The sequence below is a fragment of the Schistocerca gregaria genome, chromosome 2 (genome assembly GCF_023897955.1).
Source record: "Schistocerca gregaria isolate iqSchGreg1 chromosome 2, iqSchGreg1.2, whole genome shotgun sequence".
Lineage (NCBI taxonomy): Eukaryota > Metazoa > Arthropoda > Insecta > Orthoptera > Acrididae > Schistocerca > Schistocerca gregaria.
In genome coordinates, this window is record NC_064921.1 from 141,438,454 (window position 1) to 141,459,285 (window position 20,832).

The 20,832-nt window shown below is 37.6% G+C and overlaps 1 protein-coding gene across 1 annotated transcript in view; it reads left to right on the forward strand.

Moving 5' to 3' along the window:
* Positions 1 to 20,832, forward strand: part of LOC126336526 (mitochondrial uncoupling protein Bmcp) — a 99,642-nt gene that overhangs the window by 35,968 nt on the left and 42,842 nt on the right. Inside the window, exon 5 of the mRNA XM_050000321.1 lies at positions 18,783 to 18,901. Within this exon, the coding sequence (XP_049856278.1) occupies positions 18,783 to 18,901 (119 nt within the window). The remainder of the gene's footprint in view (positions 1 to 18,782; positions 18,902 to 20,832) is intronic.

Here is a 20,832-nt window from a genome sequence, read left to right on the forward strand (position 1 = left end):
TGAGACGCTTAAAGTAGTAAAGGAGTTTTGCTATTTGGGGAGCAAAATAACTGATGATGGTCGAAGTAGAGAGGATATAAAATGTAGACTGGCAATGGCAAGGAAAGCGTTTCTGAAGAAGAGAAATTTGTTAACATCGAATATAGATTTATGTATCAGGAAGTCGTTTCTGAAAGTATTTGTTTGGAGTGTAGCCATGTACGGAAGTGAAACATGGACGATAACTAGTTTGGACAAGAAGAGAATAGAAGCTTTCGAAATGTGGTGCTACAGAAGAATACTGAAGATAAGGTGGATAGATCACATAACTAATGAGGTATTGAATAGGATTGGGGAGAAGAGAAGTTTGTGGCACAACTTGACCAGAAGGGATCAGTTGGTAGGACATGTTTTGAGGCATCAAGGGATCACCAATTTAGCATTGGAGGGCAGCGTGGAGGGTAAAATCGTAGAGGGAGACCGAGAGATGAGTACACTAAGCAGATTCAGAAGGATGTAGGTTGCAGTAGGTACTGGGAGATGAAGCAGCTTGCACAGGATAGAGTAGCATGGAGAGCTGCATCAAACCAGTCTCAGGACTGAAGACAACAACAACAACAACAACACAGTCCATTCAGTAAAACTGGTTATTATGGACTTTGCATAACAATTTGTTTTGGTGTACCAGTGGACTAAACTTTTGTGATATGTGTACCAGCAATAATCTATACTATATGCCAGCTTCATGCATTCTACTCCTGTGCTGGACTGACCTGTAAAAGTAAAGTCTGAATAATGCTTTCAGCCACACAAAACTAAAAAATGTAATGGTATTACAAGAGATAAGTTAATCTGTTATTTTTGCACTCGACTGTATAGCTCTAATTACAGTCTGTAGATGTGTGTAGGTGTACCTTTACCAGTCTATAGGAGTACAAAGTTTTTCTTCGATATGGTATGATCGTACCCTATATGAATTCTAGTCATGCGAAAAATATTCTTCTCTTGGCTCTTATATTAGATGTTGGCATTAAAACTTGAGTGTCGTATCGGAGGAGAGTACTGTCAAAGAGGCTAACCACAACTGCATGTACTGATCATTTCATCAGCAGAAGTGCTGGGGTATAACCTGCGACTTGTTGTGCTAAAATCATGTCAACTACCTGATAGCATATTTTCATTGTCTTTTTAATTGAGAGAACTTTTATCCAGGTGCCAGTCTGAGTAGCACCATTCAGCACTTAGTAATTTATTTTGCTGGCTTGATTGATGCCTTCTTGAGTTGTCTAGCTGCAATCATTGTTGCCGAGTGTGAAGTTGCACAGTGTTTAAGCACTGTCTTGCATTCTAGGAAATAAGGTCCAGATCCGTTCAGTTGTACAGATTATATTCTCTTGCCTTTTGTTTAAGAAAAATTGCAAAATGGTTCCTTTCAAAAGCACATGGCTATTTCTTTCCCTGTCCTCATCTAAATTGATGGTGTGCTTCATCTCTTGTGACCTTCTCATGTACAGAATATAAAACTCTGATCTTCTGTTCTTCAAATCACATCCAGAAATGAGGAGAAAGTGTCTCATCTAAATAAATATTGTGAAGTTTTAATGAACCCTCTGATCCAATGCCAAAGAGCCTCCGTAACTGAGTAGAGTACATACAGAATGGGGAACATATCTAGCTTGTTTGATCAGATCATATGACAGATTTGCCCTCATTGTGATCTGACATTTATTAACCATTGGCATTAAAATAAGTATATCAGAGCCATTACACAAAAAACTAAATGAAAACCGGTTAAAAATGTTCTAGGCAGAAAAATAATCCATGGTGTTAGTGAAGTGATAGGCTCAAAAAGCACCATGCTGATTATTCCCAGGGCATACAGTGATTTCAGAGAAACTAACTGGCCAGAAGAGTAAACAAGGTTGAGGGAAACTTGGCATTTGTTGAGCTGTAGCCAATTCCTATCTCCTTATTCATAGTTGAAGTTGGAATGTCAGTTGACTACAGAAGAATAAATGCTTGGAAGAGAACAGTCATCTATAGCCAGGCTGTATCTCATTCAGATATGTGTAGACAATGATTCCATGGTGAGCAGTGGTGACAGCCAATAGGAAATTGTCTTCCAACACACATTTTTATTTTTTATATTGGATATGTCACCGTATTATGTGGATAGTATCCACTTTTGGTAACAGTAATTTACCAGGTCCTCATTTAATTTTCTGATGAACTGTCAGTTCATTAATTAACCTTGTACATGTTCTGTACTTTACTTGATACTGAAATGTGTGTGTGTGTTGTGTAATTTAAGCTAAATTATTAAGTTGTATAGGTGCTTCTTTGTACATTATGAGGGAGAGGGCAGGAGGACGTCCAAATCTTCACAGTCTTTGCAGTATTTTCTTTCTATTTGTTAGTGGAAAGCAGGCCAGACTTTTTGAGATGGTGTGAGGGGATTTGACACGGGGGAAAGAGCAATAAAGTGACGAAAAGGGAGGTGAAGTCAGCAGCAGTTTCTAAATATTTCAAACCCATTTTAACCATGCTCATCTCACATTTTTGTTTAGATGACAGAGGCTTGTATGCTGGATGCCTTACATTGACATTGGAAAGATTAGACAATGGAGAAAAGAATAGCAGTTGGCTGTGAAATCCATCACTTTATTACAGCAGATTTATATTTCAACTATTACATAGTCATTTTCTGTGCTAAAAATTACAGAAGAGGAGAATTAGGAACAAATATAAGACAGTTGACAATGTATTGTAAGTGTAAACATAAGCACCACACCGTGACATATCATGTAACAATGTGCGACATTTCTCGAAAGTGTCACGTAGTAAATGATGTGTTGTGTACAGCGTACAGGAGTCTTACATGAACTGAGGCCATTGCTTACATGGTTGAAAAGCAAGAAAATGTGATGTAAAAAAGTGGTGCCCTCTACTGTGGTGTTGATGATAGGTTAAATAATAGTAAAGCTGTATAATTTAATTTTTTTACCTACAGACAATAAAACCATAAGTGATGGTAAAACCATGGAAAGCAAATCATACGTGTGCAGCTGTAAGTATATGACAGTAAATACAGGACAGTATGTCATGTACTATGCATTACAAACTAATGGAAGAGGATCCTTTTATAATTCCATACAACAAAAAAAATACATTTTTAAAATAATGCACCAAAATCATTAAAATTTAAAGGAATGAAAATAGTACAATAAAACATGGTTTACCCTCTCTAAGCTTAAACTAAAATCGTAAAGCTCGTAAAATTACTTCAGCATCATCTCTGGGCTTACAGTAGAGATAAGTGGAACAAAGCAGCTTTACAATGTCCAAAAGTAAAGTGGCACATAAATGAATGAATAAGTAAAATAAGGGAATGAAAACAGTGCAGTAAACTAGACTCATACAAGTTGTAAAAACACATGAGTGCCATCTCTGGGAATAAAACAGCATATAACATTGAAAGGTATGAAGCTAACAAGTGATGCATAAAAACTGAACAAATAAGTAAAGTAGAAGAATGTAACAGAGTTATGGGAAATAAAATATGTTCAAACAAATGGGATTAAGTGAGGATGTGGTTATTTTCAAATGTGTGCCCTCACTGGGCTAATGTAAGTCATGAAACCAGCTAAGGAACAAGATAGCTTCCCCAGAAGCAAGTAAAAATATAAAATAGTATAATGAGTTAAAAGGGCTTCCGTAGAGGATATATGTTGACTTGAAATGTCTAGTAACTCATGGACACTTTATATACGGCTGATACGTGCCCTATTCTGGCGAAGAAAGAAATGCCACAGGCAGTACATTATGATTAAGTAATGGCACAGATTTTACTGTGAGCTATAAATCAACATTGTGAAATATTCGGTTGATCTTAAATGTATTACATATTGAGGTATAGTAGACCTTAAGGTGGGGAAAACAATTATGAGTAACAAACAAGACTGTACTTGAATATTGACCTGTTAATTGGTCAAATAGGTAAGTGAAATGGATACATTCATGTTGAATGCAGTCTTGTTACCGCCTTCTTTTAATGAGATGTTCCTCAAAAATTTCCCAGAAGTGGGTACTTTTTACCATAACCTTTTCATTTAGCAGGTGGATGTCAGAGGATCTATTGTGATGAAAAATCTCAACCTTGGCCAGTAGGTCCTTAAACCATCCCTTCCATGCGTGATGCAACAAGTAAACTGACAAGCAAGACAGAATTGCACACCTGCTCTGGATCCGATGAACAGCAACATTTATGCCTCATTCCTCCATTCGAGCGCTACGTGTTACTGTACCGAACTTTGACTCTGCATCCAGTTTGCCTGCTGTAACATACTTTACATTTAGGGCACAGTATTTTGTATACTCCAGATTCATGTAGAAGGTTTTTCTTATTGCACTATTGTTGTTGTTGTTGTTGTTGTTGTTGTTGTCTTCAGTCCTGAGACTGGTTTGATGCAGCTCTCCATGCTACTCTATCCTGTGCAAGCTTCTTCATCTCTCAGTACCTACTGCAACCTACAGCCTTCTGAATCTGCTTAGCGTATTCATCTCTTGGTCTCCCTCTACGATTTTTACCCTTCACGCTGCCCTCCAATGTTAAATTTGTGATCCCTTGATGCCTCAGAACATGTCCTACCAACCAATCCTTTCTTCTGGTCAAGTTGTGCCACAAACTCCTCTTCTCCCCAATTCTGTTCAATACTTCTTCATTAGTTATATGATCTACCCATCTAATCTTCAGCATTCTTCTGTAGCACCACATTTCGAAAGCTTCTATTCTCTTCTTGTCCAAACTATTTATTGTCCATGTTTCACTTCCATACATGGCTACACTCCGAACAAATACTTTCAGAAACGACTTCCTGACACTTAAATCTATACTCGATGTTAACAAATTTCTCTTCTTCAAAAATGCTTTCCTTGCTATTGTCAGTCTACATTTTATATCCTCTCTACTTCGACCATCATCAGTTATTTTGCTCCCCAAATAGCAAAACTCCTTTACTACTTTAAGTGCCTCATTTCCTAACCTAATTCCCTCAGCTTCACCCCACTTAATTCGACTACATTCCATTATCCTTGTTTTGCTTTTGTTGATTTTCATTTTGTACCCTACTTTCAGGACACTGTCCATTCCGTTCCACTGCTCTTCCAAGTCCTTTGCTGTCTCTGACAGAATTACAATGTCATTGCACTATTAGCCAAAAATAATTCTAAATTGTTATTAGTTGATAAAAAATGCTAGTTTTATGCTTTCTGAAAATTGATGCAAATTTTGTGCTGAAGATTCCATAGTACGACAGTGAAATGTACCTCTTGTTACTCTCTTCATCCCCTGGGTTTGAATCCCCTGTAGTTCTTTATCATTGTTATGCTTCTTAACAATTATTTTTTTTAAATATTAATTTCATAATTAGCAGAGTAATACTTGATTTTTCTATACAGATAATTGTGTCAGTTTCTAAGTCATGCTTCTTTTGAGAAAGAGGTAATTTGAACAACCTGTGAAAGCAAAACAAAAAAAAGTATTTTTTGTGCTGAGATGGGTGCTTTGACTCATAATTTACTATACAATCTGATTTTTTCTTTGAATATGCTAAACTTGTGTTTACCACCTAAATTTTTGACATTTGCGTCCAGGAAATTAATGGACCCTTCCATTCCGATCTCAAATGTAAATTTAATTTTACCATGTAATGTTTTGAATTTATTTACCATATCCTCAATTTCCTGTCATTGCTTTGAATCAGCCACATATCTGAAGTAATACAAGATTTTTCTCACTAAGGTGGGATTCTTGAGAAAGAACTTACTTTCAAGGCATTTAATAAAAATGTCAGCCGAAAAACCTGAGGTAGCACTGCCCATACTTAGGCTATCTTTCTGATAATACTCTTCATTACTGAATTTAAAGTAATTGTAGTTTAGGATGAAAGAAAGTAAATCGAGGATTTCATCAGCTTCAGGTTGTGATAATCTTTTCTTGAGCAGTAGACCGTTTCTCCAAATAATCACAATAGTATTTCTCAGTATGTTGTTGTTGTTGTTGTTGTTGTTGTTGTTGTGGTCTTCGGTCCTGAGACTGGTTTGATGCAGCGCTCCATGTTACTCTATCCTGTGCAAGCTTCTTCATCTCCCAGTACTTACTGCAACCTACATCCTTCTGAATCTGCTTAATGTGTTCATCTCTTGGTCTCCCTGTACGATTTTTACCCACCACGCTGCCCTCCAATGCTGAATTTGTGATCCCTTAATGCCTCAGAACATGCCCTACCAACTGGTCCCTTCTTCTTGTCAAGTTGTGCCACAAACTCCTCATTAGTTATGTGATCTACCCATCTAATCTTCAGCATTCTTCTGTAGCACCACATTTCGAAAGCTTCTATTCTCTTCCTGTCCAAACTATTTATCGTCCATGTTTCACTTCATACATGGTACACTCCATACAAATACTTTCAGAAAAGACTTCCTGACACGTAAATCTATACTCTATGTTAACAAAATTCCTCTTCTTCAGAAACGCATTCCTTGCCATTGCCAGTCTACATTTTATATCTCTCTACTTCGACTATCATCAGTTATTTTGCTCCCCAAAATAGCAAAACTCCTTTACTACTTTAAGGGTCTCATTCCCTAATCTAATACCCTCAGCATCACCTGACTTAATTCGACTACATTCCATTATCCTCGTTTTGCTTTTGTTGATGTTCATCTTATATCCTCCTTTCAAGATACTGTCCATCCCGTTCAACTGCTCATCCATGTCCTTTGCTGTCTCTGACGAATTACAATGTCATCGGCAAACCTCAAAGTTTTTATTCCTTCTCCATGGGTTTTAATACCTACTCTGATTTTTTTTCTTTTGTTTCCTTTACTTCTTGCTCAATATACAGATTGAATAACATCGGGGAGAGGCTACAACACTGTCTTTCTCCCTTCCCAACCACTGCTTCCCTTTCATGCCCTTCGACTCGTATAACTGCCATCTGGTTTCTGTACAAATCGTAAATAGCCTTTCACTCCCTGTATTTTACTCCTGCCACCTTCAGAATTTGAAAGAGAGTATTCCAGTGAGCATTGTCAAAAACCTTCTCTAAGTCTACAAATGCTAGAAAAGTAGGTTTGCCTTTCCTTAATGTTTCTTCTAAGATAAGGCGTAAGGTCAGTATTACCTCATATGTTCCAACATTTTTACGGAATCCAAACTCAGTAGGTATATTTGTATAAAGGTTAATGATACACAAGGATACAAATTTCACAGTGTTAGCTGTAGGGACATGACGAATGTTTGCAGACAGTTTGTAACTACTTTGAACAGACTATTGGTGGTGAAATATATAATGCGCCTTTCAGAAATTTTAAGCGTTTGTGGATGATCTTACTAAAAGGACCACTAGAACTGTTGACCACAGGCCTCACAGGAAGGTGTTCTTTATAAACCTTAAGCTGTGCCCTGTTCTAGATTCATGACTTTCAGTCGTTGTTTTTATCAAGGAGTAATATTTTCATTACATACCTTAAGCTTGGCATTTAGTGTCTGGGATGCCTCTGTGGTTGTCTTTATCAATCCTGGATATATCGATGTCAATGAAAAATTTTGGTTGGAAAAATTATGTTGTGTTAAACAAAGAAGAAATGTAATTGTTGTTCTGACACATCAGCTGCTTCATCTGGAGGTAGCTACTCTCTTTTTTACCTCTTGCAAACTTCTGCAGTTAAAAAACCAAGAAAATTTATGTTACAGGATACTGTTGTGCTGTTTCCAGTATCCTGTGACTTTTCTTTAAGCCTTCCTGGCATTAACTCTGTTGGTCAGTTATGTTAATTGTCTCCTCTGTTGCTGTTTAGTAGAAAATCTGTATATGAAAAGCACAGAATTGTGGATGTTGTACAGTAGAACATCTACAATTTTGTACTTTCCAACTATAATGTTAATTAAGCTTCTTTTCATTTCTCAAGACCTTACAGATCCTCTCAACAAGTGCCAGTGCCAAGCAGATATGCTCTCACCGTGTAAAGATAAACAAATTATAATTCAGAACTTGGACACAGAGGCAGATCACTGTTAATAAAATAACACAAACACAAAACATGCAAAATAAATATGAAATTTAAGTCAAAAAGCTTCAGTCTGTATCTTTATTAGAATCTTCATCATACAGATAGGTCTATTGTTCAAATCTCTTGACACTTTAGCTCCTATATCACTGACTAAGTATTCCAAATGTGGGAAGTCAAAAGGCATTAGCCTATGATCAGAAATTCTGTGGAAGTGTTTTGTTGTTTAGTGATGACACCTGAAGTCATTCTCAATTCTGTTTCACTGGGGAAAGAGAACGTTCAAATTTAAGCATTACCTCTTAGCAATACTTCAATTTTTGAACCAGTGAACCAGGGGGGCAGTGAAAGCTTCAGATATTTCTTCGCAAATGCATTGCTGCATATTGTTCTGATTAAGTTACTACCGAGGACACTATACTATCATAAGTGGGACTAATCTACTTCTATTAGATGGATCTCTTGCTGCACATGAAGAGCCACCAAACACCCATTTTGTATCATAACTGGCTGATCTGATTAAAGAATATGATTACTATGAAAAATGCAGTAGCAACAGAATCCATTAGGGACTAACTGGAATGTAGTGTAGATAAGTCTGGCTGCCACTCACTGGCAGACGAAAAAATCATTGCCAGTGTCATCAATGGCCAAATAGCCAAAATCCTAACAACAGCTAGGAAAAGCAAAGTCACAATTATTGTGCTAAAGTGGCTATGAAGCCAATAAAATGAAGAAGAATGTAATGCTGTGTAATAGCTGTTTGTTAACTGTATGGGGTATTTAACAGCAACAGAATGTCTTTCTGTTGCGAATAAAAAGAAAATATAGGGCCTCTTGTTGTAAACTTCCATTTGCTGCTGTTAGACATTAGTTACACATTAGTAAGATGTTTAATACAAAATGTGTACAGTTTTGTGCATTATATAACAGTTTCCTTCTCTCATATAGCTCCTGTGATATTCACTGTGATATACTATGCAAAAAGTCTATTATCCAGTAGCCAAAAAATCTGTTGTCCAAGCACATTCAGCCATATTTGTTTCAGATAATCAGTACTCTGCTGTAGTTTCCTTCCTCCTATGTATCACATTGATTGTTAAGAAAGTGTTGTCTTGTTAAGTGCTTTTCTTCTTTGCATTCCATTTCAGGTTGTTTACAACCTGTTATGGTTCCCATTTCCTTTGTCCTACATCTTATGTTCCTTTTGATTTGTATTATATCTAAAAACAAAGATGATGTGACTTACCAAACGAAAGCGCTGGCACATCGATAGACACACAAACAAACACAAACGTGCGCAAAAATTCAAGCTTTCGCAACCAATGGCTGTTTCGTCAGGAAAGAAGGAAGGAAAGGGAAAGAGGAAAGGATGTGGGTTTTAAGGGAGAGGGTAAGGAGTCATTCCAATCGCGGGAGCGGAAAGACTTACCTTAGGGGGAGAAAAGAACAGGTATACACTCGCGCGCACACAAATACATATCCATCCACACATATACAGACACAAGCAGACATTTTGATTTGTATTTATTTTTATGGGTAGTCAATCATTATCCATTATTTGTTGCTGTTCAGTTCATCTTCTCTCATCTTCTTCTAATTCCTCTTTTGCACTGCATATATTTACTTAATTTCTGGTACCACATTTTTGATTATATCTGTTCGTTTACACCCCTTGATACTTCTTAAAAACTCCATCTGTAGACATGCATATCTTTCTTCCTGTTCACAACCTCATGATTCACTTCCGTATAACTGTGTTGGTAGAGCAATAGCTTCATGGAATTTTAATCATGTACATTCATTCATACATCATGTTCCGGCAGTCCTATCGTGAAGGGTTGTGGAACAAGTCAAGTTAATGCATTAGCAAGCAGGGGCAACCACAGCTGGCTACTTCTGTAAATTATACTAACAACAAACTGTGAGGAGTGATAATTATTTCAAGTGTGGGTGTTAGGAGAAACAACTCTTGGGATTGGGGGGGGGGGGGGGAGGAGAAAAGAAAAAAACCTCAATTTTGAGGTGTGCTCTTGTCCAGTGAGATGGATGTCTGTTGAGCCTATATAGTCATTAACAGCCAACCAGGTTATATAGCCATTTGTGCACAATCTACAGGGACCCAACCACAACTCAGTGCATAACAGTGCATGAGGCTTACCCAGGCAAGCTTTGTATACAAGTTCTTTTTAGTTCTCTAGCTGCTCAGCAGATGTGATTGGGTCCTAAAATGCCTATATTCTCTCAGCAGTTCGGGTGGTCTGCTGGGTAATAACATTAGTTACAGACCACATTCAATGGTTAACAATGTATTTGTTATTATGAAGAGTGAGGTACGGACTTCTGAAAATAATGTCACCTTTCTATTTCAAAAAAAGAAGGGTTAGAGGGACTTTTTGGGTCACTAAAATCACTTAAATAGCTGCAAAATACCTCCTAGTCGAAACAGCAATGGCTGCCCAAGTAATCAGGTTGTTAAATGATAAATCTCAAGGAGAGTTTACCATAATAACTCTGTATTATTATGACAACATTTAATGTAGTTAACTTATGAGAGTACATTGCAACATGTTTCATCCGTTTGAACATTAGGATTTGTACACCTAAAAATGTCAACATTTTGGGCACACCAGCACAGGATGGAACAGACAGGCAATGTGTGGCAGAGGTGATTTAGCTGCCCATAAAGGTAATTCTCCCTCTACAGCTTGAACTGTGTTTGAAATTACACAAATTATGCAGGGGATCAAGGAATAGGTGTCTATGTGAAAAGAAAAAACTGATACAGGATGTCTGCATCAAACACAGTATGATACATTGTGTAATTCCATTGAAGACACCCTTCTCATTGTCAAGCCAGAGAGCCATGCAGTTGTGAGATAAGGAGTGCTTGGCACTGAGGGACAATCAGCTGTTGTTATTGAAGCCAACCATCTGGCTTTGTCTTACTTCATGATGACAGATGCTTCAGTGGAATGAAGTCATCCCCCACTCCAATACGACCCAGCCCAGTAACTCAGACTTCATACTCTGATGAAACTAGCCTCCAGTCTGTGATGCCTGTGGCCTACAGATCGTGAGGCACCACATTTTGCCAGAGCACATTTTATATTTTTATGGGAGGGCAGGAGGAAATTTTATGTGGTAACCCACTTTCCATTTTAGCTGATAATGAGAGTGTGGTAAAACTTTCAAACGTTTGTGTAGTATTTGGACTCAAGTTTAATGTTTAGGCCAGAGGTTGTAGTGTGTTGCAGAGTGGATGGCTCATCCTCTTTTAATACAGTGATCAGCTGGCCACATCCGGCCATTGCAATATTTTAGATTGGTCAACTGAATCTTTCTTTTTTGTTATAAGTTTTCAAACTGTAAACATGGCTTCATAAATCAATGTCCCTCCTAAAAGTCATCTGATGTTTTAGAAGATATTTGCAAATTATTGTTGTTATTATTTTGCAATATGTAGCAATAGTCAGCCCAAACAAATATGGAGCTTCATGTCTTTCATGTGACACCCAGTGTCAATGGCAAGTATCAGCATGTTTCTCACAACAAACAAAATTATTTTTTATATGGAATTTTATGTGCCAGTTGGATAGAGTGGTCCCGAATTAGTCAAGTGTGATACTAACTTTATCAGTGTGTATTAACAGGGACAGTCAAACACTAAGAATAACCAGTACTACAGCAACTACTGAGCTGCACTGGTGCATGATGGTGGTAGTCAGTGCTGCCCAGGGCACAGAGCTGTGACTGATGGAGTACTAGTTATTCTTAGTATTTTACTGTCCCTGCTAATACATACCAATAAAATGAATATCCCATGAGACCATTTTTGGGACCACTCTGTCAAATAAACATGTAAAATTCTGCTGCAAAAGCTGACCCTGGTTGTCGCATGAAAGATACAATGAGCAGTATCTGTTTGGGCTGACTCTGGCTACACACTGCTAAACCAGGGTGTCAAACACCTGGGCCAACTGGGAGATCCGGGAAAAACCCGGGAATTTTTACATCCGGGAAAAACCCGGGAATTGTTTAGAATTCCGGGAATTTTTCATTGTTTTAGTTCTCAGTTAAATTTTTGGGGTTTTGACCGGTAAGAAACAATACTCTAACAATGGATATTATTGTATCCCACTACTGCAGAATGATACTGCAGCAACAAAACATGAACGGGAGGAAAAAAAAAAAAAGTTGCAAAGGAAATGCGCCATATTCAACAACAAAACAGTTGTCATACAAGCATCTGCCAACAGTAAAGTATGTCAAAGGCTTTAGGAACACTATGCAACGCTTTATAACAACAAATTGGTTCCGATGAGCGTGACATGACAACTGTTTAAGTTAGATTCGTTTGAGCAATTGTGGGCGTTCTCTTGCGCATGCGCAGTTGAGTCGCGTATGTGTAGTACCTTCTCCCGCTTCTGGTTACGGAAGTGTGGCTGGGCGCCAATACTTAATATTGCCCCGGTTCGGAAATATCGTAGATCCGGGGCTGATGCACAGAGCAGCCCGAGTTGTGGTGGGGAGGTGGGTCGTCTCCACGTGACCTGTGTTTACGTTCAGTGATTTTTTTGTTTCCTCTTCGTTTATTGCTCTCACGTTAAATGATAACAAAACAGATTTTGGTGGCCGGGAACTATCAAATGAATTCAAATACGTTCGCATAATTACGGCAGGCTAGAATATGTTCATAGTTTCAGATATCATTTCCACCTTTGACAGTTGAGCATTAATCGCCTTATAGAACAATGAAGTTATTTTTGCTGGTTTGCTAAAGAGATTTGGCTTTTATTAATCCTTTCTACTGAGGCAGTCAATTTATTTGAAACGAAATGTTTCACACTATTGGCTAGTTTCAACTGTTCGTTGCACCAGCTGAAGTGGCCGTGCGGTTCTAGGCGCTACAGTCTGGAACCGAGCGAACGCTACAGTTGCAGGTTCGAATCGTGCCTCGGGCATGGATGTGTGTGATGTCCTTAGGTTAGTTAGGTTTAATTAGTTCTAAGTTCTAGGCGACCGATGACCTCAGAAGTTAAGTCGCATAGTGCTCAGAGCCATTTGAACCAACTGTTCGTTGCATTTCAAGTGCACATATGGCATTATACTATAATAAAGAACCAAACATGAGTACTGGTACTCCAAGAAAATTTACATACGGATATGCATTTTAAGCCGAATTATGCACTTTAGCATGGTTCGCGAAATCCCAATGCTCTTGAAGTATCCTTTGATGTCTTGTTTCTTTTATGACATAATGTAAGATCTTTTAATATTTTACACGTACAAACATATGGGCTTCCTGCGTCATCGTAGCTGCGCAAGTGTGGTGACGCCAGATATTTGGCGCTTTCTTGCAACTGCTGAATCGAACCTATTTCTAACAGGTCGTGGGAAAATATTGTGAATGGTGGTTTGAAAAGCATTACATTCAAAGCAGATTTTCTTTTATGCAAGACAAATTATATGCGAGAGTGTACGATGAATTTCTTAAATCACAAAGCATTTGACTCTCATTTAAAAATCAACTCTTTGAGGACGACCATTTAGAAGTATTTCAAGGCCAGAAGGTAAGACATTTGCGTAGTTATTAAAAAAATTTACTGCCACAAATGTGTGTGTATCTTAAAGTGCAACACACGCAAATAAGTTCAACGTTATATGTGGAAGCTTAGCTTCTCGTCCAACTTATTCATCTTCGAGACCAATATTATATGTGAATGCTATGTATATTAATTTAAGCCATTAACTTTTCTTATTTCTGTATTCGCGCTGCTTAAGAGTGATCTTGCTATTGGATGACTATATCACATGTCCTATAGCTGTCATCAGCTGGCGAGATCACGTGAATGAGCTATGACGCTTACAAAAGCGCATCGCAATCTCAATTTCAATGCTTTGGAACTGACGTGCGTTATTTGGTGGAATTGAAATTTATACCTTCGTAATACGAAAATATGTAGCGTACATGTTGCTGCACATCAAAGGTCTTTCAAAACTTGTTTTTCCCCCTGAGTTTCGTTTTCTAAAGTGCCGGGAAATTCTACGTCGGTATATAAAACCATAACCATTCAAAGGATTGATGACTTTTACATTGCCGAGGAAGAGTATACTGTCACGTAACACGGAAAAAGTGTATTTTCATCTGGGAAAAGGTGTGTTTTTAATCGGGAAAAATCCGGGAATTTTTTTCCTTGTCCACATATACACCCTGTAAACGAAATTGCAGATGAGGAAATTCACCTGACAGCTCTTTTGAGGAACATTCTCTCTCTCTCTCTCTCTCTCTCTCTCTCTCTCTCTCTCTCTCTCTCTCTCTCTCTCTCTCTCTCTCTCCCCCCCTCTCCCCCCTCCCCCCCTCTGTGTGTGTGTGTGTGTGTGTGTGTGTGTGTGTGTGTGTGTGCGCGCGCGCGTGTGTGCGCATTTTAGTATGAGCACGCCTCCCTGCTTTGTGCCCAAATCAACCACTTTTCAGGCCAACCAAATCAAATATATATCTGTTTCGCTTTGTAGCACAACAAAGCATTGCCAAACAGAGGAGAAAAAAAGAAAAGAAAAAGAAAAAAAAACGCTAGGAATAACCATATGAAATAACAGTTATACACTAAGTATAAGTTTTTACAGTCTGTAATAATCTCTTCTTCAGAAAAGGAATATGAAGTATATAAAGTATATCTCAAGTAGCAGTAACATGAACTGTTATTCTTGCTTAAATAATTCCCTGTTTGTATGCTGTATAGTGATTCTCTGCATCGTACATTTGCGGAAGTTTACAAGTTCCTGGTAATTGGGGTGATTACTCAGTGTGCAGAACAACAGTGTACATTACATCCAACAGTAATTTGGTGTTGTAGGAGGTTTTAATCTTTAGAAACACACCTTTTTGCAAATAGTAATCAGTAGCAATCAATCGCAAATGATTTCTATTGCATATCTAGATTTCAGTCACTGTGTGCCCATCTTCAGGCAATAAATGTGAGCTAAAACATTAGAAACACATGTATATACACGTAGTCCCATGTGGAATCAAACCTGATAACTTTTTGCCTCTTTTCAGTGCATGTTGTGTCTTATATTTCACACTTAATTTTTAGATAGATACAAAATCTATTCGCCAAGCAGTGGCAGGACACACATATAAAAGAAGGTTATAATTAGGAAAGCTTTTGAAGCCAATGGCTCCTTCTTCAGGCAGAAGGATTTAAGGGGGAGGAAGGGAGGTGAAGAAAATGTGCTGGAATGTTCTAGGAAAAGGGATAGATTTCAGAAAAGTCACCCAGAACACGGCTCAGCAGAGACTTACTGGATGGGATGAGAAGGAAACACTCATTTACAGTGAAACCTCTATATAACGTTTTTCAAGTGACCACAAATTCTGAACACTGTATAGAGGAAAACACTATAAAGAGGAAGGCTTCCAAATAATAATTATAGGGCATTACTGAAGATCAGGATACCACTAATCAGCTTTGACAAATGGTGCCTTAGATGACATTTTAAATTTTCACAATATATGATATTCATTGCAAATGATCAATGTATCAAGTGATTCGTTTTTCTTTCTTTCTTGACATTCTCCAAAGATGACGTTGTATCCCATTCTTCAGTTGACCCAATTATAGAGTATGAGCCAAATTTTGTTTATATTTACTGAACATATTACATAAAAACACAGTAAATGGGACAGATTAAAAAAAAATTACTTCAATAATTAAATTATGAAATGGAACTTAAATTTGCACAAAACTCTAGGAACCTAAGCAATCTGAAAATACTTATGATTTTTTTAAAATATTCAAGCAGGCTTGCTTGTTTTCTGTTTCTCCTAGACTCTATGGCAATCATTTCTTGCTCCAAATGAGCAAGTTGAACTACTGTTCTGTCCTCAAGTCTATGGGCCATCATGTATCTCCTGAATGTTTCAAAGGCTTCAGCTGCCTTAGTATATGAGGGCACAGGATCATCTTCCTTGTCACTGTCACTATTACTCTCCAAGCTTCTCTCTGCAGTCAGCTCTTCAATACTTTGTACTCCTTTGGTTGCCACGTTGTCATCCACAGCCACAAAGTCCTCAAAAGTGACAGAATCACTGCCTATTAATTGGCGAAACTCTTGCAAATCACTTGCAACTTCTTCCACGTGAGCTGCCATCTCATTCTCACAGAATCCCGCTTTTGTGAAACAGTTTTTAATAGTTTCAGCACTTACTTCCCTCCACGAGTACATAATTAAATTTATTGCCTGTAAAATGTTCAGTTTCAGTTGTGATCTTTGCTGGCTTCCCGGTTTTCTTTGGTCCATCAAATTCAAGGCCTTTTTTACAAGGGCTGTCCTTTATTTAACCTTAAGGGCATGTATTATGCCCAAGTCCAAAGGTTGCAGACAGCTGGTGCAGTTGGGTGACAGGAAAATTACTTTAACATTTCTCAGAAGGGGTACATCTGGTGCATGTGCCGCACATCTATCCACAAACAGCACCACTTTTCTTGCAGCACTCCCCATTTTGGCGTCAAATTCTCTTAGAAAACGTAAAAATATTTCACTCGTCATCCATGCCTTGGCATTGTTTGTATATTTGCACGGAAACGTGGAAATGTTTTTGAAGCACCTCTGATTTTTTGGCTTCCCGATAACCAAAGGTTTCAGTTTTTCACTGCCATCAGCATTTGTACACAACAAAATGGTAAGACGTTCCTTGCTCTTCTTACCGCCATGGCAATTTTCCCCACGAAAAGTAAATGTCTTATCCGCCATAAAATTGAAAAACATGCCGGTTTTGTCAGCGTTATAAATGTCACGCAGTTTGTAGCCCTGTATCAGATTAGGGAGAGTCTGTATCTATTGAGCTACAGTTGGTTCGTCTACACTTTTACTTTCTACACATTCCGATTTGTACACAACACCATGACGCTGTCGAAATTTATCAATCCATCCATTGGACGCCTTAAAATTGTCTATTCCTAACTGAAGTGATATTTGAAGCGCCTTCTCCTTCAAAATATTTCCGTTTATAGGAATGTTTGCAGCACGTGCTTGCTGAAACCAAGTTAATAAAACTTTCTCCATTTCGTCGTAAGTTGATTGTTTCAAACGCATACGTTTTGAATTTCCACAATTCTCAAACCCTTCCATTATCGACGATCTGTTTTTCATAATAGTGTTGAGTGTTGAAGGGGCCAGTTCCAATTGCTTCGCTAGCGCCATGCGACTCACGCCAGGAGATGCCTCCACATTTTTAATAATAGAAACCTTCTCTTCCAGAGAAATATTCTTCTGCTTTTCACCCATGTCCACAGATGAGAAAGCTTTAAAAAAACGTTATATCGAAGTCACACACTTACTAGGCACACGAACTGTTTGCTGCTCAGTTCACACAATACGCTAAGTACTAATACAAACCGTCGACTGAAATGGCGCCAAAAAGATCGCAAGCAGAATGTGCGTCACATGTCACATGACCGGGTTTTGCCGCTGACATATGAAATATGCTGAGCGCGGGCTTTCCTAGCCAGTGCAAACTGTGAAACCACATAACGGAAAACGATGCGTCTATATCCAGTCACTTAAACGTTATAAAGAGGTAAATAATTGACCAGGGTTCCAAAAATATGAGCGTTACATGGAGGAAACTGTAATATAGAGGAAACACAGTAAAGAGGAAAATTTAACATTGTTTATATGGGCCTTTAGTCGGGGCCGAAAAAAACGGACGTAACATAGAGGAAAACATTATATGGAGGAACGTTATAAAGAGGTTTCACTGTATGTATCTTTCCTACTCATCCCGCCAGTTAGTTACCTCAGCTTGAGGTTTTTGTGAATCAGTTCAGGCTACTAGTGGAACATTGCTTACAAAAGGTCACAGCTGTTTTCTTTCTTCATCCTCTTGCAAATGAGCACTCACTTTATCTGTAAGATGTTAAATCCAGGAAACACTACATGTGAAGATTTACAGATCAAGAGGGGGAAAAAAAGCTGGTTTCAAAATTTTTGGAGATTTTAAATTTGATAAGTGTCTAATAATAGCATAAGATATTGAGATATTGTTGCTACTTGTCAGGTATTTGGAAATGCATTTAATGTTCTTCTCGAGTTACCTGTTGCTTCATAATTAGAAAGTGTTATATGCACACTGTCACCACATTGACTAACTGAACTTGAGTTTCACTCATTTCTGATTTTTGATCACCAAAGTATATATTTCTATCTATTTAGGGATTGTGTTTAGCTATACATTGAGAGTTTCTCTGAGAAAGTCATATCTGCTTCCTCCACCCCCACTTGTTTTTTCCCCCAAACTAAGTTATTGCTCATTTCTAGTGACATCACAGTCTGTGAGGTGGCACTAGACTCACATTTAAGAAGAGTGTAGTACAAATGCCTGTCTGCTGATATAGATTTATTTTCCATATTTTAATTAAATTACTTCAGGTGAATTATAGCACAGTCCCTTTAACAATGCCAAGGCAAGTTTGCTCCTCTGTATTTGCACACGCAAGCTTGTGAACCGTCATGAATGGTTTTATCATTGATAAAACATTTAAACTCTGCCTTTGTTCCAGTGCCACCTTGCCAATTAAATAAGACGCAAAGCAAACAAGAAAATGAGAGAGAGCATAATAATAATTTATATTTTTCTTAGAGAGTAATAGTTCCCTCATCTTTCATCAGAAATATTTTGTACCCAAACATTTTATTTTAGATCATATTCCACACTCTTTATCTTCCAGGGTGTTGGACCCACAGCCCAACGAGCAGCAGTCATTGCGGCTGTGGAATTGCCTGTTTATGACTTCTGTAAACAACACCTAATGACAACATTTGGCGATCATGTTGCTAATCACTTTATGTAAGTATTTATGTTCATTTTTATCGAATTTTTGTTGGTCTAATTTAATGTTCCACACCTGTTTTCACTGTTACATGTTGCTAACAGTGCACCAGTCTTTAACTCTGTAAAAGTATACATCTTGTCATCTTATTCTTTAATGTCAACTTAAGAGAAATACAAATATTAAGTATGTATAATGCTTTTGAATAATTATTTTTTTACTTTTTCTATAAAGTGTGTGTGTGTGTGTGTGTGTGTCTTATAAAATAATCCATGTTACATTATTTGTACAGTAATTTACTTGTGTGTGCACTTTGCATTGTCTCAAGGAACTCAGTATTCTGTGATGGTTCCCTTTGTAAACCAGTAAAACAAAATCTGTGTTGTACAAATGTTTGGTGCATGCATACACCTTTATTTGACTGAAATTCAAAATAGTATAGTTCTTATTATATACTTAATTTTTTTTCCTTTTGAAAAGTGCAGTACATACCTACAAAATGCAGTTTACCTTTTAAAGTGTAGCATTTATTACTTACTTATGTCGGCAATGTACCTTGTTATAAAGTTTTAATTGTGGTGAATCAAGTATTGTTGCATTAATGGAGTACACTTATTAGGAATATCGGGTCAAATGCTATTCAGACAATCCTCATAAGACAGTCAGATGCCAGAATGGTTTTTTTGAAGGCCTTCATGGGTTCCTTCGTGTGTCTTTTGCAACACTTACAGCAGTGCTCCTTCACTAAGGTCTTTATTTCTGTGGGGCACAGTGCACTAAACCCTGATGGAATGCTTTATGATGCCGAGTCAGAAACTAAACTGACTAATTCTGTGACATTAATAAATGGTTGCAATCAGCTTTCACATTGATGAAATACTGCAAAACATTATAGAAAATATGGAACTTAACTAAGGGAGTGAAATATGGTGAGAATTTAATCATATTAATATGTCCAGGCGTTACAGTAGGAAAAGAATTGATTAAGTCTAAGTGGGGAATAGTGGGCAAAAGAAAAGTTTAATAGAGACAGACATCCTCTCTCTCTAAGATAAGCTTTGATAGTGATACAATTAGTGTTCTCCAATTCAAGAATGAAGTAGATTTAAACATTTGATAATTAAAGATAAACTTGCTTGTATAAATTTGGTTGTAGAAATTAGGAAAGTACTGGAACAAAGAGCAAAAGAATACAAAAATTGTGAAAATTACTGTATGTACTAATATTACACACACACACACACACACACACACACACACACACACACACACACACACACACACACAGGACTGCTGTCTCTATCAACTGCAGTATGACTGCAGTCATCAGTAAGGTGCATTCGCGTGCCTATCTGTGACTCATGCATTTAATGATGTCCAAAAACCAATCACACCCAATGAGATAATCCACAATACCTCATGTCATCCATGACAAGTAAAAGAGGTTTACATGCTATGGTAGACAGAATTAACTGCTTACCACTACTATCTGATAAGAACATTGAAATAGAGCTAAATATATTGAGATGTTTACCCATGGAAAATGGATACAATCGTGAAAATGTTTATGAAAATTATTGAGATAAGAAAAATAAGAACTGTGAGGTAAGTAGCAGAGAAATAATGTTAATAATTCAGAAGTAAAGGAGATCACTTACTGAAAAACAAGAAGTGTTAAGTCATTGGCAGGTGCACACAAAAGAGAATCAAAATTTAACTAGCTGCTGCAAGAACCTGTGTACGTACATTGTTCCGGCTGGACACACCATGTCTCTCGGCCGGTGTAATTTAATATATTATTTATTGGTAATGTTGATTGTTGCCGACTTATGTGGTGGGCCTTAATCAAAATAATATTTCATTCAATTTTGATTTACAATTAAATGCTTTTGTGAAGTTCTCTTTTTTTTGACAATATTAAACTTGAGTGGAAATTATTTTTTACGTT